We start from the raw sequence: 19919 nt of genomic DNA, 5'->3' as shown, positions 1-19919 counted from the left end.
TTATTGTGGTAAAATATACCTAATAAAATTTACCATTTTAAGTGTACAGTTCAGTGGCATTAAGTAGATTCACCTTGTTTTGCAACCATCACCTCCATCCATCTCCAGGACTTTTTCATCTTCCCAAACTGAAACTCTGTACCCATTAAACAATAACCCCATTCCCCCCATCCTCCCAGCCTGGTCACTTTCTTTTAATAGCATGCTCCAAGTTCTTCAGTGTCTTTCTTCATACCATAAATGGGGCTTGGAAAGAGCCTTTTGGTAAGGGCTTCATTTTTTTTTTTTAATTTATTTTTATTTTTGGCTGCCTTGGGTCTTTGTTGCTGCGCACAGGCTTTTCTCTAGTTGCGGCGAGCGGGGGCTACTCTTCATTGCGGTTCGCGGGCTTCTCACTGGGTGGCTTCTCTTGTTGCAGAGCACGGGCTCTAGGTGCATGGGCTTCAGTAGTTGCAGCACGCAGGCTCAGTATTTGTGGCTCATGGGCTCTAGAGCACAGGCTCAGTAGTTGCGGCGCACGGGCTTAGTTGCTCCGCGGCATGTGGGATCTTCCCAGACCAGGGCTTGAACCCGTGTCCCCTGCACTGGCAGGCGGATTCTTAACCACTGCGCCACCAGGGAAGTCCCTGTAAGGGCTTCTTTGAGTTTGCAAACTCCCACTGGGGAGCCCAAGAGTTAAAGCTCTGTGTCAGTTGCAGCAAACTTTGGGGATTACAGATAGTTACAAAATGGATGTCAATACAGCTGCTTTGCATGGAATGGATCTGCAAAAATCCTTCCAAGGACTGGTACACTCCTTCCAAAAATATCCAAGGATGTGGTTTGGCACAGCTTTAGGGAAAAACCAACAGTTTTTTAATTCTTCGGTAGCATGTACCTCATGGTGAAAATTAAATGAGCTCATTCATGTCGAGTGTATAATACAGTGCCTGGCACAGATAAGGCCTTTATATGTAGGCTGTTGTTACTATGATTGAACTGTGGCAGAGTTATTATGTATGTTTTTGTATTTAATCCCCACGGTGAGTAGATATCAGCTTCATTTTACGTGAGGAAACGAAGGCTCTAAGCTGTTAACACCCCTGAAATTACAGAGCTAGTGAGTAACAGAGCTGGGATTCAAACCCATACTCTTTCTCTTGTAAGATGCCACCTGTTGTGATATACCAAGAAGGAAACTCTATGGGTGGGTGAGTCATATTGACTTCATTCTTGGTATTTCATCTTTCCATCTACCCTGGCCTTTTTATGAGGCCCTATCTTCTTGCTATTTCTTCTTCTTAAAATCATACACCTAATGTCCAAGCCTCAGAGCTTTCTGGATTTACCAACCCCTGTTCTCTGCACCGTCTGAAAGTGATCACTCATGGTCTTCAGTAAGGTCTCTGCTCTAGAATAGGAAACTGAAACCATGTATGTAAACCATGGAACTCTCTGGCTTTATTGGATGAGTGTCTAAGAGCTAATGCATTGTTCATGGAATTTAGAGCAGTCATTGGGGTTTTGGTCAGGAAATAGTACTTTCCAGGACATTCAAGTCACCTGGCTGGAATTTGGTCAGGAAAGAAAACACACCTGACTTCCATGAATGACTAGGATTCATTCTCCTTTCAGAAAACAGGACCAAGACACTCTGTACTTTGTGGTGGCTCCTAGGAAGCTCAAAGCCAACTTGAATGCTTGAGTCACACACAGCACGTACATAAATTCCCAGAGCTGGCATGTCTGATCCTCCTCCTTTTCATGGTTTTGAATCTCCACTTCTGTTTTACTCACTATATTATAGGAATTCCCTTTGGAAAGAGATGGGCTTAGGGTAAGTAAATCAGTAAAGACTGTAAGTGCATAGAAGTCAAGGACCGTGTTTGGTTATGGCAGTGTCCCCAGCACATAGCCTAGTGTCTGGAAAGATGTTAATGAATCAGCATTCAAAATGACCTTTTTTTTTTTTTTTTTTTTTTTTTGCTGTACGCAGGCCTCTCACTGTTGTGGCCTCTCCCACTGCAGAGCACAGGCTCCGGACGCACAGGCTCAGCAGCTATGGCTCACGGGCCCAGCCGCTCCGCGGCATGTGGGATCTTCCCAGACCAGGGCACAAACCCGTGTCCCCTGCATCGGCAGGTGGACTCTCAACCACTGCGCCACCAGGGAAACCCCAAAATGACCTTTTAAAGGGTGGTGTCTTTGGTACTTTCCTGTGGACTCTCAGCTTACAAGGTCATCAAGGTGGAAGCTTTAGAAAATGTTCCTTAGACTTTGGAGGTCTATCAGTAAGGAATTTTGTGTGCTTTATAGCAACGGACACCAGAAATAATAATGGCTTAAAAAAAAGAGAAGTCAGTTTTCTCTCACTATTATGAGCTAAATTGTGTCTGCCCAAGATTCATAGGTTGAAGCCCTTACCCCCAATCTGACTGTATTTAGAGATAGGGCCTAAAAGGAGATAACAAAGATTGAGTCATAAGGCTGGAGTCTTAATCTGATAGGGCTGGTGTCCTTATAGAAGAGGAAGAGACACCAGAGATCACTCTCCCTTCATGTGGGCACAGAGGAAAGGCCATCTGCAAGCCAGGAAGACAGGCCTCACCAGAAACCAACCTGATCTTTTTTTGGCCGCACTGCACGGCTTGCAGGATCTCAGTTACTGGACCAGGGATTGAACCGAGGCCACAGCAGTGAAAGCCCAGAATCCTAACCACTAGGCCACCAGGTAACTCCCTAACCCTGATCTTGATCTTGGACTTCTATCCTCCAGGACTGTGAGAAAATCAATTTCTGTTCTTTAAGCCATCCAGTCTGTGCTATTTTGTTATGGCAGCCCAGGGAGCCTAACACACTCACATATGAGAAGTCTGGTGATATTCAGCCCAGGGCTGGTGTAGTAGCTCTATGGGTAGCACGGATTATTTCCAGTAATCTCCATCTCTCTATTTTACTCTCCTTAGCATAGGCTTTCATCATCAAGGTTTTCTCATGGTTCAAGATGGCTGCTAGAGTTCTAGCTGCCACATCCACATTCAGGCATGAAACACATAGAAGGGAAAATGACAAAAAGAGGACCTGCTAAGACACTTTTCCTGAAGTGGTGCCCAGCCATGTCTGCTTGCAACCCACTGACCAGAACCTAGTTACATGGCCACACCTAACCTAATGAAGTCTGGGAAATTAGTCTTTTAGCCGGGCACATGGCTGCCCTGAATAAAATTTGGAGAGAATGAGTCTTGAGTAGATAACCAGTAGTCTATGCCTAAGAAACATGAGTACTTTGGGAAACGAGGAAGCTGGAAATGAGATTCTCACTCACAAGAACAGTCCCACTTCTCAGAGCCTGTGAGCTCCCACCTGGATCTAAATCCCTGCTCTCCCATACAGAAGAATTCCAAATCATTTATGCTGAGGCTCCCCGCTTTAGGAGCGGGGACTTAACTTCCCATTCCCTGAGTTGGGCTCTGCTCAGTAACATGCTTCCAAAGACTGGACCATGGAAGGGGGAGTGGTGGAAAGGAGGGAAACTACAGTGAAGAAACCTGGCAAACGTTACCTTGGCTGGGTGATAGAGGTTAACATCATCAGTGATAAATCGTGTTGATATTTTATGTACCTTCGATATGATGTGATGAGAAGGGCACTTCATCTCTGTGGTCTTCCTCCCCAAAACCTATAATCCCAGCCTAACCATGTGTAAAACATCAGAAAAAGCCAAATTGAAGGGCATCCTACAAACTACCTGACTAGTACTTTTCAAAATTGTCAAGATCATCAAAAACAAGGAAAGCAAGAGGAACTATAACAGACCAGAGGAGCTTAATGAGACATGACAGCTAAATGTAATGTGGTATCCGTATCCTGGAGCAGAAAAAGGACATTAGGGAAAAACTTGTGAAATCTAAACAGAGTGTAGCATTTAGCTGATAGTAATGTATCAATGCTGGTCCCTTAGTTATGACAAACATACTGTAGTGATGTAAGATGTTAACATCTTAGGGGCAACCGGGGGGAGGGGTATTCGTAAACTACCTGTTTTTTCAACTTTTCTGTAAATCTAACACTCTTCTAAAATTAAAAGGTTCTTGAAGTAAATCCCTGCTTTCCTGCTCACTCATTGTATGACTTGGGCAAGTCACTTCACCCTACTGGGCTCAGTTCCTCAACTGTGCAATGGGGTGACAGCGCCTTCACTGCAGGATTGAGAAAAGGCTTCAGTAAGACAATGTGTGACGGTGCTTTGGAGACAGTGTCCCCACCTTGTGGCTCAGCATGCCGCGTCCCCTCCTGCCTCTGCAGTTCCACACAGGGGTGTCTTCCAGAGGTTTCCTCAGAGGCCACTGCTGCTGTGGCACCCAGCAGGGCCCAGCCCTCACCCGACTGGACTTCCTCTATAGCCACAATTCTCTGCAGGAAACTTCTCCCTCACCTCTCTTGACAGGTTGCTCTGAGGGACTAAGACTGCATTTTTATTTTCATATTTCACTTCATTTTTCCCCCCTTGAATTTAGTTTTTCTCTTCAGGAATCAGCATATGACTCAAACTGCCAGTTCTAAATTTAGTTTTGCCTGTGATACGCAGAATGCATTTAGTGCTGCCTAGGATATGTATTTGGAAATAATGGTTTTATTTACCACATCCCGTAATTCTGACTGCCTGCTGGGTTCTTTCAGGAAAGAGTTTGTCATCTCCTTTCCTCCTAATGATGAAATGTTGCCGGCTCAGGTCCCAGAGGCCCAGCCCAGGCCAGACGCTGGTGACTTGAGTCTCGGTTTATTTAAACAATATCCTCCCCAGGATTCTGCAGTCATGGGTTCTCTCCAAGCCTTCTGTTTAGAGGTAGTTTGGAAACAAGGTCTAGAAAGGGCTCATGGGCTCTTTGGAGGCTGGAAGCTTATCTCTGGGCTCTAGGCCGGTAAGATTTGCCCCTTTTTTCAGAGTTGCCCCTTTAGTGCTGGAATGGATGGGAGGGGAGGAAGTTCCACATATATGGAGCATGTGTCCTGGATTTTGGGTGCTGAGGATATAGAAGTAAATCACAGACAGCTCCTGCCCTCTGAGAACTGCAATTCATTCATTTATTCAAAAAATGCAAAAAGCATCTACCATGGACCTGACACCATGCTAATAATTAGGGTTATAACAGTGACCAAATCAAAGTTTCACTCCCCTGAAGCTTGCTTTCTCATGCGCATGGTCTGTATGGCTCTGACATAAAGCAGGAGACGAGGGATGGTATGCGATGTTAGGGAGATAGGCAATGTGTATTCGTTTACCAGGGCTGCAGTAATGAAGTACCATGGTCTGAATGGCTTACAACAACAGAAATGTATTCTCTCACAGGTCTAGAGGCCAGAAGTCTGAAAACAAGGTGTTGGCAGGGCTAGGCTCTGTTTGGAGACTTTAGGAAAGAATCCTCCTTTGCCTCTTCAGTCTTCTAGTGGCTCCAGGCATCCCTTGTCTTGTGGATGCAGATTTCAGTCTCTGCCTCCTTCTTCACACGGCCTTCTCTGTGTGCCTATGTCTCCTCGTCTGTCCCTTACAAGGACACTTGTCTTTGAATTTAGGGCCCACCTGGGTAATCCAGGATGATCTCCCCTCAGGGTCCTTAATCTAGGTACATCTGCAAAGACTCTAGGGAAAAATGCATTCTTTGCTTCCTCCAGCTTCTGGTGGCTGTTGGCATTCCCTGACTTCACTCCAGTCTCTGTCTCCATGGTCACATTGTTCCCTCCCCTTCTCTCTGTGTGTCAAACCTCCCTTTGCCTTTCTCTTAAAAGGACACTTGCGATGGCACTTAGGGCCCATGCCCGTAATCTAGGACAATCTTCTCATCTCAAAATCCTTAACTTAATCACACCTGTAAAGACTCTTTTTCCAAATAAAGTCACATTCAGGGGTTCTGGGGGTTAAGATGTGGACGTATCTTTTGGAGGGCCACTGTTCATCCCACCACACAGTCCAAGAGTGTAAGGTCTGTGTATATTCACCCTGTGGGGTAGATTTTATTCTCATTTTCCACACGAGGACACTAAGGCTCAGAGAAATTAAGTGATTTACCCAAGGTCATTCACAAAGGAAGTAGCAGAGCCAGGGATGGAAACCTGGAGTTGTCTGACATTGAAGCACATTCCTTTCCTCCCATGGCCTCCTGACCAGCCAGAAGTTTTGAGAAATCTCTCCTTTGGTTTCAAACACAAATGGCCATTAGGAAGACCACACCTAGCTTTACCAGACATTAAGATCTAGTGGGACAAAAGCCCAGTATCAGATGGCTTCATAGGCGAATTCTATCAAACATTTAGAGAAAAGCTAGCACCTATCCTTCTCAAACTCTTCCAAAATATAGCAGAGGGAGGAACACTCCAAACTCATTCTACGAGGCCACCATCACCCTGATAACAAAACCAGACAAGGATGTCACAAAGAAAGAAAACTACAGGCCAATATCACTGATGAACGTAGATGCAAAAATCCTCAACAAAATACTAGCAAACAGAATACAACAGCACATTAAAAGGATCATACACCATGATCAAGTGGGGTTTATTCCAGGAATGCAAGGATTCTTCAATATACGCAAATCAATCAACGTGATACACCATATTAACAAATTGAAGGAGAAAAACCATATGATCATCTCAATAGATGCAGAGAAAGCTTTCGACAAAATTCAACATCCATTTATGATAAAAACTCTGCAGAAAGTAGGCATAGAGGGAACTTTCCTCAACATAATAAAGGCCATATATGACAAACCCACAGCCAACATCGTCCTCAATGGTGAAAAACTGAAACCATTTCCACTAAGATCAGGAACAAGACAAGGTTGCCCACTCTCACTGCTCTTATTCAACATAGTTTTGGAAGTTTTAGCCACAGCAATCAGAGAAGAAAAAGAAATAAAAGGAATCCAGATCGGAAAAGAAGTAAAGCTGTCACTCTTTGCAGATGACATGATACTATACATAGGGAATCCTAAAGATGCTACCAGAAACCTACTAGAGCTAATCAATGAATTTGGTAAAGTAGCAGGATACAAAATTAATGCACAGAAATCTCTGGCATTCCTATACACTAAGGATGAAAAATCTGAAAGTGAAATTAAGAAAACACTCCCATTTACCATTGCAAGAAAAAGAATAAAATATCTAGGAATAAACCTACCTAAGGAGACAAAAGACCTGAATGCAGAAAATTATAAGACACTGATGAAAGAAATTAAAGATGATACAAATAGATGGAGAGATATACCATGTTCTTGGATTGGAAGAATCAACATTGTGAAAATGACTCTGCTACCCAAAGCTATCTACAGATTCAATGCAATCCCTATCAAACTACCACTGGCATTTTTCACAGAACTAGAACAAAAAATTTCACAGTTTGTATGGAAACACAAAAGACCCCAAATAGCTAAAGCAATCTTGAGAACGAAAAATGGAGCTGGAGGAATCAGGTTCCCTGACTTCAGACTATACTACAAAGCTACAGTAATCAAGACAGTATGGTACTGGCACAAAAACAGAAATATACATCAATGGAACAGGTTAGAAAGCCCAGAGAGAAACCCATGCTGCACATATGGTCACCTTATCTTTGATAAAGGAGGCAAGAATGTACAGTGGAGAAAAGACAGCCTCTTCAATAAGTGGTGCTGGGAAAACTGGACAGGTACATGTAAAAGTATGAGATTAGAACACTCCCTAACACCATACACAAAAATAAGCTCAAAATGGATTAAAGACCTGAATGTAAAGCCAGAAACTGTCAAACTCTTAGAGGAAAACATAGGCAGAACACTCTATGACATAAATCACAGCAAGATCCTTTTTGACCCACCTCCTAGAGAAATGGAAATAAAAACAAAAATAAACAAATGGGACCTAATGAAACTTCAAAGCTTTTGCACAGCAAAGGAAACCATAAACAAGACCAAAAGACAACCCTCAGAATGGGAGAAAATATTTTCAAATGAAGCAACTGACAAAGGATTAATTTCCAAAATTTACAAGCAGCTCATGCAGCTCAATATCAAAAAAACAACCCAATCCAAAAATGGGCAGAAGACCTAGAGACATTTCTCCAAAGAAGATATACAGATTGCCAACAGACACATGAAAGAATGCTCAGCACCATTAATCATTAGAGAAATGCAAATCAAAACCACAATGAGATATCATCTCACACCGGTCAGAATGGCCATCATCAAAAAATCTAGAAACAATAAATGCTGGAGAGGGTGTGGAGAAAAGGGAACCCTCTTGCACTGCTGGTGGGAATGTAAATTGATACAGCCACTATGGAGAACAGTATGGAGGTTCCTTTAAAAACTACAAATAGAACTACCATACGACCCAGCAGTCCCACTACTGGGCATATACCCTGAGAAAACCATAATTCAAAAAGAGTCATGTACCAAAATGTTCATTGCAGCTCTATTTACAATAGCCGGGAGATGGAAGCAACCTAAGTGTCCATCATCGGATGAATGGATAAAGAAGATGTGGCACATATATACAATGGAATATTACTCAGCCATAAAAAGAAACAAAATTGAGTTATTTGTAGTGAGGTGGATGGACCTAGAGTCTGTCATACAGAGTGAAGTAAGTCAGAAAGAGAAAAACAAATACCGTATGCTAACACATATATATGGAATCTAAGAAAAAAAAAAAGGTCATGAAGAACCTAGGGCTGAGGCGGGAATGGAGACGCAGACCTACTAGAGAATGGACTTGAGGCTGTGGGGAGGGGGAAGGGTAGGCTGTGACAAAGTGAGAGAGTGGCATGGACATACATACACTACCAAACGTAGAATAGCTAGCTAGTGGGAAGCAGCCGCATAGCACAGGGAGATCAGCTCGGTGCTTTGTGACCACCTAGAGGTGTGGGATAGGGAGGGTGGGAGGGAGGGAGACGCAAGAGGGAAGAGATATGGGAACATGTGTATATGTATAACTGATTCACTTTGTTATAAAGCAGAAACTAACACACCATTGTAAAGCAATTATACCCCAATAAAGATGTTAAAAAAAAAAAAAAAAAGGTCCAGTAGGACTACTCTGAGGGTACTGTTACCTGACAGCAGTTGCCGTGGAGCCGGACAGGTAGTGTGTGGGGTGGAGGGGAATGGGAGCAGAGGGCTGGTAGTGAAGAGAGCGACTCAGAGCCCAGGGTCGGGGCAGGGATACCTACTAAATAAGGGAAATAGCACCTAAAGGAGAAGCGGGCCATGCTCTGCCATCTTAGAGTTTGCCCAGCACCTTCTCTGGTTCTCTCCTGCGTGAAGGACGTGTCTGCTTGCCTGCAGCGGTGCGGGCCGGGGTCGTCTGGCCAAAGACTCTCTGGTACGAGCTAGAGGGCCTGAGAACGCATAGGGAAGAGCTCTCTGGGTTTGAGTCATCTGTTCCTCAGACATTTCCAAGCAAGGCCATGAGTGAGGCACCGGACACTCAGAGATGAATACCTGTGGTCCTTGCCCCAAGGCAGTGACAAAGTAGAAAAAGATCGAGAACCAAATCCCACTCTGCCTCTCTCACTGTGTAACCTCAGACAAGATACTTTACCTTTCCAAGCTCTGTTTTCTTATCTGGAAAATACAGACTATTTTTTGAGATTTAATGGAGTTAAAAATGCAAAGTGACTGGCACAGCTTCGTAATATAATAGGGTCGATGGATGTTACTTCCATTTCTTCAAAAAACCCACTCTCCAGGCCAGAGGAGTGGTTCCCAAACTGTAGGCTCTGGTATCTTAGAATCCAGAGTACACAACAAGGTCCCCAGATTCCTCTCTTCACCTACATGCAGCATCGTTTTCAAATATATAGATGGTATCATGGTGACTCAAATGCGGTTACATGTAAAGCAATTATACTCCAATAAAGATGTTTTTAAAAAAAAGCTTTACTGAATTCATGGTGACTTTGTCATTAAATGTTGCCTTGATCAGTGTGTATGGAAAGATCCTGAAATTCTCTGATATTAAAAAGGAGTCCTTATGCTCAAATATGTTGGCAACCACAGGTATAGTTGTGGGAGACAGATTTATAAACTGACAAATCAGATTAGGTGTGATTAGTGCTATTACAGAGCTACGTTCAGGTTCTACAGAAGCAGAGAGAAAAGCTCTACAAACTGCCTGGAGAAATCTTGGAAGGAGGAGGTGACATTTAGGCTAGGCCTTCAAAGATGAATAGGAGTTTGCCTCATTTGACAAGCAGACATTACAGTTATAGAGAACAGCAGGTTAAAAGGCACAGAGTCCAGGTGGTGAGGACTTTGGTTTTGGTGGGGGTTAGGGGAGGGGAAAGGCCAGAAAAGCAGAAAAGGATCTGGGTCAGGGACAGACCTGAATGCTATGCCGAAGAGTTTAAGATGACCGTAAGTAGGGGTAACGAGGGAAGGGTTTGAAGTAAAGAATAATAATATTAAATCGGCCTTTTAGAAAGATCACTACCTTGATGGAGGATGGAGCTTGGGAGGCCTGTAAGTAAGAGGGCTGTTGGGGAGAAGGCGTGGGGCTCACAGCAGAGTGGGAAAGCACAGGTTTCAGGAGCAACACAGCCTGGGTCTAAATCCCAGCTCTGCTAGCTACCAGATGAACGATCCGTTTAATTAGACTCTCTGTTCCTCAATTTCCTTTCTGTAAAATGGACATAAAAATGTATCTACCTCATAGAAACTATTAGGAGGATTAAATAAGAAAATGTATTTCATGGAATGTTATTCAGCCTTAAAAAAGGAAGGAAATTCTGACACATATTACAACATGGGTGAACCTTGAAGACATTATGCTAAGTGAAAGAAGCCAGACATAAAAGGACAAATGCTGTATGATTCCATCCTTATGAGGTACTGAGAATAATCAAACTCATAGAGACAGAAAGTAGAATAGTGGTTGGCAGGGGCTGAGGAGGAAGAAGAATGGGAAATTATTGTTTAATGGGTACAGAGTTTCATTATGAAGAGATAAGAAGCATTCTGAAGAGGGATGGCAGTGATGGTTACACAACAGTGTGAATGTACTTAATATCGCTGAACTGTGCACTTTATTTTTAAATTTATTTATTTATTTTGGCTGCGTGGGGTCTTCGTTGCTGTGCGTGGGCTTTCTCTAGTTGTGTGAGGGGGGCTACTCTTTGTTATGGTGTGCGGGTTCTCATTGCGGTGGCTTCTCTTGTTGCGGAGCACGGGCTGTAGGCACGCAGGCTTCAGTAGCTGCAACACGCAGGCTCAGTAGTTGTGGCTCGCGGGCTCTAGAGCGCAGGTTCAGTAGTTGTGGTGCACAGGCTTAGTTGCTCCGTGGCACGTGGAATCTTCCTGGACCCGGGATCAAACCCATGTCCCCTGCATTGGCAGGCGGGTTCTTAACCATTGCGCCACCAGGGAAGTCCCTAAACTGTGCACTTTAAAATGGTTAAAATGGTAAACTTTGTGTCATGCATATTTTACCACAATTTTTTAAAAAGAATAAAAATTAAAAAATGTATTTCAAGTGCTGCATAGTTTGGTGTTTGCACATAGGAAGCACTTAGTGATTATTGTTAGTTAATATTATCATGCCAGGTAAGTGAGGATGCAGGCCTAACCTAGGACAGGAAAAATGATGGTGGAGAAAAGGAAACATCATCTGGATCTTTTTAGGCAGAGCCCATAGGGCTGGGTGACAGAGCGCTAAGGGCACAAGGCAGAACCACAACAGTTTTACTGGGACTCCACAGAGCCAGTCCCAGGTCAAACACCTCCATCAGAGTCACTCCGAGGACCAAGCTGTGACTTCTCAGACCCATGAATTTCTGAAGTATGTCCTGCAGGGGCAGAGGGCCAGGGCCAGATGGTGCTGAGTCACCCACTGGGCCTAGTGCTGCCAAGGGCCCATCTCTGTACCCATCTCCCAGATGACAGCAGCTGCTGCATCCCAGACACAGGTGACTTAAGGGTCTGCAAAGCAACAGCCTCCATCTCCCCAGAATCAATCCACAGGAGCCTTACCACAGTGGCCTTGCCTCCTTCCCATGAGATCCGAGAGCTAGAGAGGAATACCACCAGAAACCTGAGAGAAGAGATGAGGGCCCTTTGCCTTCTCTTTGATCACTCAAGTCCAAGCATGGAATTTCCGTTCATACACTTTATGGAAACCTCACAGAAACAAAGTCTGGGGAGGTTTGTGCAGCCTTGGCTCTACAGGAGAGGGCCAAGCTGGCAGGGAAAGGCTCAATTCACCTGGTGGAATTGGGGAGCCTGTTGTGCCTTTTTGGAGAGGAGTTTGGTGAAGTGATAAAGTCTCCAAGCTCACGCCAGGGAGTCTGGGTTCACAGCTCCTCTGTGCCACTTACTAGCAATGTGGCTCTGAACAAGCATTAACCTCCCTGAGTTCCGGTTGCCTTGTCTGTAAAGTGGAGATACCTCTCTCATGGGATTTATATGAAATATAAATGAGATACATACATATAGAGCCTAGCACATTATAGGTGCTTAGTAAACATATTTTCTTTCTCTGCTATAAAATTTCATACTTCATTTTTTTTCTTGTAACCACCCTGAAAGGAAGGATTTTCTCGTTTCCTTTTTTGTTTCAGATAAGGAAATTGGAACTCATAGAGATTAAGAAACTTGCCTAAATCCCCACAGGAAAGGGATGGTAGCTCTGAGACCCTCTAAGCCTTTGCCCTTCTGCTGGGAGACACTGCTTCCTGTGTCTCACTCGATCCTGGGTACAAGAGGGTTCACGTATGAGACCATTTCTAGAACAGCACCTGGGCTGAGTGGACACCCAGAAAGCTGCAACCACACAGTGTCCATGCACTGTAACAGAAAAGTGTGCCCATGGTCCCAGGAGGCTGGCTCTCCTCGGCCTTCTGTCTCTCTAATGGGATATGGGTTATGTACATAATCATATATAAAAAGTACTTCGGAAACTGCACCCATTCAAAATGACCTGCTGGCAGAGCCTTTCTGATGGCAGTGGACGTCCATTGCTGGTTCTCATCCCAGAGGACAAATGAGGTCAGCTGGCCTCCCTGAATTCAGCCTGGCGTGGTTGTAACACAATTCCTACCATGAAGGGCTTGAGAAAGTTTGCAACCTTTGGGTTGAATATTTGATTTGCCTCTTTTTAGCTATGTGGTCTTAGCTCACAGTGCTCAAGCCTCGGTTTCCTCAACCTTTAAAGCAGGTTTAATAAAACTAACATGACAGAGTTATTGTTTGAATTAAATGATATGGAGCCAGACTGCCTGGGTTTGAATCCTAGCTCTGCCACTTACTGGCTGTGTAATATGGGGCAAATAATTTAATCTCTCTGTGCCTTGGTTTTCTTGTCTATAACTGAGTGAAATGATAAGACCTAACTCTAAGAGCTATGGTGAATGAGTAAATACATGTAAAGTGCTAAGAGCAGTGCCTAATACCTTGTATAGTCTCAGTAAATGTTAGTTATTATCATTACTGTCATCACTAGCTTTTGCGTCTCCCTGGAGTGCTGGCTGTTGGTGATCCCAAGCTCTAGCAGCTGTGTAGACATGCAGGCAACTCTCTTTTTTTTTTTTTTGATGCAGTAACTCCAGCAGCAGAGGAGAGGAGGGATCCCTGTTCTCTCAGTGGACACAGGAGACAGTGTGCCTGCCAGGCAGGCTTCCTGGGGGAAGTAGCACTTTTCCTGGTCCTTGAAGGACTCTTTGGTCTATAATGTGCAAAGCTACTTCCCTGTTGAGGGGGGTGAGATTTCATCTGAAAGGTGATATAATTTGCCTGTCACCACGTTCCAGCCCATTACCTGAACAGGAAGCATGACCCTCAGACCAGACCCAGGAATGAAGGGCTTGGCCCAGGCAGGAGGTGGAGTTGAATCTGGATCTCTTGACTTAGGCCACGAGTGGGACAAGACTCTGTAGGACAGATTTCCCAACCAGGGTGTCAGGACAGCAAAGCCCTCAGCACTTAAGGGTGGTGGCCTGGGCTAGCAGGAGGCAGTCCTCGGACTGCACATCCATGTCTACATTTATCCAGTGTGTCAAACAGTATCATTTTTGATGTGGGCTTTAACATGCTGGGAGGTACTGCTCTGCGAGGCCATACCTTTGAGGCAATAAGCCAGATAGTGACCACGTGGAAACCGCTGCACGTTCAGTTGACTGCAAGCTGAGCAGAGGCTTCTGGAGTTGTATGTCCCAGCCCTTTGGAGAGAGGGGAGAGTTATTAAAGAGTCAGAAGGCTCATCTTGGCAGCCCTGCCTGCCTGTAGAAGTGTTTGGATTGCTGTGATGATTTCCTTTTCAGGGGCCCCTAGCATTTAGTCAACTTCCTCCTGCAAATCCCACCGTGTCTCAGCTGCATTAAGGGGAATGGAGGAAAGAGGGCTCGTCCATCCTCAGGCTAAAGTTGTTCAGGGGAAGAATGCTCCCCCTTCCCTGGGGACACAGTGGTGGTGAGAAACCTTTTGGGGGTGGGAGGAAGGGCAGCTTGAGAGGCAGAGGAAGGCTGCATGCTCTGTTAGAGAAAGCAGCCCCATTAGAGCTCATCACTTGAGTGGAGAGCAGGCTTCCCGCTTCCCTGCAGGAGCCAAATGAAGCAATCTCTTGCAAAGACCACTCACACTCAGGGCTCAGGTTTAAAAGTGATGAGACCCCAAAATGTCCATGCAGACCCAAGTCCTGGGTCCAGATACAGACCCCAGGAAGAATGGAAATCCTTAAGACAGTGTTTTGCAAAAGCAAGTCTTCCTGCTTGATTAGCAAACCTGTTCATACCCCTGGTTTCTGTTGTCGTTAACTGCCTCCCCCCAAAAAAAGGAGAACTGAGAGGAAATCAGCAACACTGTTTGGAATTCTTGTCGCAGCGTTCTTTAGAGAAATTCTACTTCTTCATGGCCCTATGGTAAAACTGATGAAGCATGGGCTTTGGAGTCTTCCTTACCAAGTGACTTGACTTTCTAAGCCTTGGTTTCCTCATCTGTGAACAAACCTCAGAATAGCAAAACCTACCTCTCAGGGTCACTTGGAGGATTAAATAAGGTAAATTAGATGAAAATACCCAACCTCACCTGTATTAGGGTTCTCAAAAGAAACAGAGCCAATAGGATATACTATATCATCTGTCTACCTTCCTGTCTATCTGCCTGTCTGTCTAAGGTTAGCAATATTTTAAAGAATTGTCTCACTCTATTGTGGGGGCTGGCAAATCTGAAATCCTCAGGGCAAGCCAGCAGGCTGGAGATGCAGGTAAGAGTTGATGCTTCAGTCTTGAGTCCAAAGGCTGGAAACACAGGCAGAGTTTCTGTGTTGCAGCCTTGAGGCAGAATTCTTTCTTCTTCAGGACATTTCAGTCTTTGCTTTTAAGGCCTTCAACTGATTGGACAAGGCCCACCACAACTGATCGTAAAGGTTAATTACATCTTAAAAATACTTTTACAGCAACGTCTAGACTAGTGTTTAACAAAACAACTTGTCACCATGGGCTAGCCAAGGTGACACAAAATTAACCATCACACCATGAAAGGGTTAGGGTTCTAGACAAAGACATTTCCTTCCTTCTCTCCCACCCTTCCTCCTTTTCAAAGTCATTGCTGAGGTCTGAAGAGGCTTCACTCAGTGACATCTCTGGTGTGTGGGCCTGGAAGCTGTTAGACTCTGAGCAGCGGGACCTGTGTGTCCCTCCTGTCTCTCTCAGATCTGCTTCTGCTGACTTCACACTCCAGGGAATCCGTGTCCCTACATCCCAAGTCAAGCCCTACTGTAGCCTTAGTGCTTTTCCACTAAAGTCTGTACTCCAAGCCATACCAGTTTTCCTCTGTATCCAGTCCAAATTGTTCCCGATCTGCTTCTCTGGTCTGTGCAGTGTTGCAGTTTCTGAGGTTACATCAGAAGACCTGGGATCTGCCACAGCAAGACTGTGTTAGCTGCCATGATGACCTTTATTGGCATGGGTTAGTTAGCAGTGACTGAGAAACTGGAAGGAAAGGCTTGATGGGGGATTAAGAGTTAACTCCCAGCCTAGAATGTTTCAGGTGGCATTCTGCCTGGAAGTAGAGAGCTGGACTCTGTTCCAGTTCAGAGATTTATCCTCCGCAGGTAATCCAGAATGCTTCTCATTTTAATGGAATGTGGAATTGGTTTTGCCAAAGTTGAAGAATGCCTGGGTGTGATCTCTAAGGCAGCATAAGGTTGGGAAAGAGCTCTGGACCAAGAATTAGAAGACCTGGACTCTGCTCCTCCACAGTCTCTCTGTGCGATCGTGGGGAAGTCACTTCCTGAGTGTAGGCCTCAGCTACCTCTTTCATAAGATGCTGGAAGCAACATTTCACCTTACCTTTGCACAGAGACCACTTTACGGCTTTCAGAGCATCTTCACGATTCATAATCTCTGTTCCTCACACCAGCCTCATGAGGCAGGCAGGGCATAGGTATGGAAATGGATTCTTCCCATTTTGCAGACAAGGTTCAAAGAGGTTAAATGACTTGCCTAAGTTCACACAGACAGGAGGTCATAAAGCTAGCAATGAACCCAGGATCCTTAGTCCAGCTTGTTCTGGGGTCCCCTTTTGAATATGGTAATGTCTATGAAACTGTAAGGGAAGGAACACAGTGGAGTTGGCAGAAAGCTAGTGGGGGCGCCCAGCAGGAAGGACAGCAGCACAGGAGAGGGGGTGACACTGCCTTTGTGCCCTCAAAGCACCAAGGCTTTGGAGGAAATGGTAGTCTGAGCAGACTCCCAGAAACTGAAGGAGGGCCGATCTCTAGCTACTCAAATTAAAATGTTTTCTCATGCTGTTAATTCAATTTGGAAAGCATTTATTGAGGCTTTCTCATGGACCAGGTTCTCTACTGGGGGGCAGAATAAGTAACTAGAAGTGTAATGCAGAGCAGATTGTCTGTCTGCTTCTGTAAGCAGGAGTATAATGAAAAGTGTTATATTTGAAATGTAAACAGAGGGCTTTGGATTTACAGTGGAAGGTGTGTGTGATTAAGTCATCCTGGGAGAAGAAGGCAAATACAGCTGAGCCCTGAAGGATGAAGCAGGATTTGACCATCAGGAGACGGAGGAGGAAAGGGGTCTCTGCCCTGCTCTTCCTCCTACACCCTACGCCCCGCCCAGGCTTCAGCCACCACTGCTCTGGTGTGACAGGACGCCGACTGCCATGGCCCGTTTGCTGCAGGACCTGGCCAGCTGTGACCCTGGCGGAGCCTCCTCCCTTGCTTGTCAGATTTGGTGCAATGCCCTGAAACATGTACTGCAAAGTGAGAGAGATTCTTCCTGGCAGCTCTGGGAAGGTTTACAGTAGGAGGGGAGACACATGGGGCCCTTGGCAGGGGATGGCAGGTTGGAAGGAGCTACCTTTTCTAGTGATTATGCCTGCCCCTCCTAAGGGGCTGAGAGGCAGGAGCTATTGCTTTGCATGTGTGATGTTAGACTGAGGGTGTTTCGTGTCTTTATTTTAAAACTGGTTTCTCAGTCTCCTGTGCAGTTTTCTGTCAGCTTGTTGCCATGGAGAAATCGGTTGCGGCTGAAAGCTCTGTCCCTCTCTGTGTCAGCATTTCTGGACCTGCCAGCTGCCTCCTGCCCCTTCTAAAAATGGGGGGAGCACAGACCCTCCCTCTGCAAGGCCTGGAGCTGCGTCGTGACTCCCTGTCAGGGAGGAGCCTCCTTTATCCACACATCGACTCAGCAACTCTGCCTTGAGTGCCTTCATGTGCCAGGCACCGTGCTGGGTGCTGCAAGGACAACGATGACTGTGGCTGGGGACACATGCATCTTCAGGCAGGACCCGCCGGCATGCTGTCACACCGTCCTGTTCATCAGCCTCATTCTTACTTCAGAATTTAAAGGACCGGGTTCGTTTCTCTTTCAGTCTTGGTCGCTGCTCGTTTAGAATCTCCCTGGAAGTCACCTCCTAGTCTCTGCACTCCTAGATCTCGTTTCTTCTCTGTGTCCCCAGTGCCCAGCACAGGGCCTGGGGCAAAGAGGGGCTCACCCAGGAAGTGTCCGTCTAATGGAATCCTTCCTCAGACCTGTCCGTCTGTCCTGTCTTTACTCCTCAGTTCTGAGCACAGAGACAGCGTGTGTGGCAGCGTCAGCCAGTGGATAAAGGAAGGACTTTGGGACCAGATACATCTGTGCTTGAGTTTTGGTTCCACTTTTTCCTAGCTCTGTAATCTCAAGCAAGTGGCTTTTTCACCTGGAGGCTTAATCAAACCCAATACATTTCTTTAACTCCACATCACCAGTCTGTCAGTAATTCAGTAATTTTGACATTTTAAAAAACAACATATAACTTACTGGTGGCCATTAACTCCATCAGGTGCTCTCCTTCTATACCTGTATAGGACCCAGCTGAGAAAAGGTGCCCTGCAGAGAGTCCTGGGTTGGGATCAAGAGACCTGGACTATGCCCTGGCTGTGACCCTAATGAATTGTATGACCTGATCAAATCCCTTTCCTTACCAAGACCTCAGTTTCCCTATTCGAAAAATTCAGGTATTGGATTGGGTGATCTTGAAGGGTTCTTTTTGCTCTAAAAGTCTGAAGACTCGGCTTTAAAAGAAAAATCTTCCCTCAGCTGCTGCTACCACCATCACCAATGCCCCAGGCTAGAGGCTGACCTCAGCATGAACCCTTCTGCCAGCCTCTGGAAGCTGCTTTCCCAGGAAGCTCTGGGCTAGAACCCTGGCACTGGATGCAAAAATCTCTTTCAGATGCAAAAGTCCCTTTGAATGCATCATCTCTATTCCCACCCCCAGTCCAGTGGCTGGGCTTGGCTTGCATCCCAGAACAGTGGAGAATTGCTGGAAGGAGGGTTTTTTCCCTTCTTCACCTGTGTCTTGCTTTTCCTTCGGACCTGATGCCTTCAGGAGCCTTTGGCTACTGAGGATTCTATTTCCCAAGCTCCCTGCGATCCAGGGCTCTGTGCTAAGCACTGAGAAGGATGCAGAGATATAGAAGTCATTGTCCCCACAGTCTCACAATCTGTGACGTAGACGGGCGAAACAAACCAGAGCTTGAAGGTCGCAGGAGGCTGTCCAGGGAATCTAGTCGTAGCTCTTCTCTTGGGCAAGTTCTTCCCTCTACAGACCCAAGCTTCCTCTTCTGCACAGTTGGGAGGATTGCGCCAATGATCGCTACGTTCCCTTCCAGCTCTGAAACTTCCATTCTAAGTGCTCAGTGAAGGAGTGATTGTTGTAGACTTTCTAGAGGAAGGAGGACTTAAGCTGAGCCTTGAAGGCTAGGCTAAGATTTGGCCTGGCCCAGGAGAGATAAGGGAGGGTGGTGTATGAACACAGGCAGAGACTGGCAAGGCAGGGAGGCCCTGCTCACTAGAGCAATCTCTGAGCAGGCGGCTCTTGCCTTCCACCTGAGGACCCTCGTCCCCAGGAGCTTGGGGCACTGGTGGTACCTGCAGGACAGAGAAGCAAACGAGGCAGGCGGAAACCAGGGCTCCCTCCCTACCTGGACGCCCCAGTCTGATGTATATCGTGGCAGAAGGACCTCCACCAGGAAGACACGGGGTCAAAGCCAGGAGAGGCCACCCCTCTCCAGGTCTTTTCCTTCTCACTCCTATCAGCAGGTCTCGGTCAGAAGGACCAGGGCAGAGTGTGAAAGGGTAAGTCTTCCTGGGAAAGCTGCCCTTTGTTCGTGGTCTGTTCCTCTCCAAACGTTTTTCTGAACTCAGGGTGACAAGAGGAATATTTCAACTTGTCTTTGGGTTAGATTCTAGACTCAATCTACCAGGACGCATGACTCAAGGAATCACACACCCTAGACCTAGAGGTGACCTCCATCCTCCCAGTCTTCTGGCTAAGGCTGTCTGATCCTCTCAGCACCCGCCCCTAACCACAGCTTCACGGATCCTACCTCCTTGTTTCTCTCCAGCCATCCCTCTTCTGCATCCTCCTGTCTCCAAACAGGTCTCCCTAGTCCCTCCTCCACCGTCAGTCTAA

At 45.9% G+C, this 19919-nt stretch overlaps 1 protein-coding gene across 8 annotated transcripts in view; it reads left to right on the top strand.

The window, feature by feature from the left end:
• The window catches only part of SERGEF (secretion regulating guanine nucleotide exchange factor), a 218963-nt gene that overhangs the window by 177543 nt on the left and 21501 nt on the right, over positions 1-19919 (top strand). For 2 of the 8 annotated variants that reach the window (XM_073808658.1, XM_073808657.1), the window contains one exon: positions 1976-8882. The exons of the other annotated variants lie outside the window; for them this stretch is intronic. In XM_073808658.1, the coding sequence (XP_073664759.1) occupies positions 1976-2172 (197 nt within the window). In that variant the 3' untranslated portion in view covers positions 2173-8882. Of the gene's footprint in view, positions 1-1975; positions 8883-19919 lie in introns of those variants that run through there. 8 annotated transcript variants of the gene reach the window in all.

The sequence above is a fragment of the Tursiops truncatus genome, chromosome 8 (assembly GCF_011762595.2).
Source record: "Tursiops truncatus isolate mTurTru1 chromosome 8, mTurTru1.mat.Y, whole genome shotgun sequence".
Taxonomy (NCBI): Eukaryota; Metazoa; Chordata; class Mammalia; order Artiodactyla; family Delphinidae; genus Tursiops; species Tursiops truncatus.
This window is presented reverse-complemented; position numbering and strand designations above follow the sequence as displayed.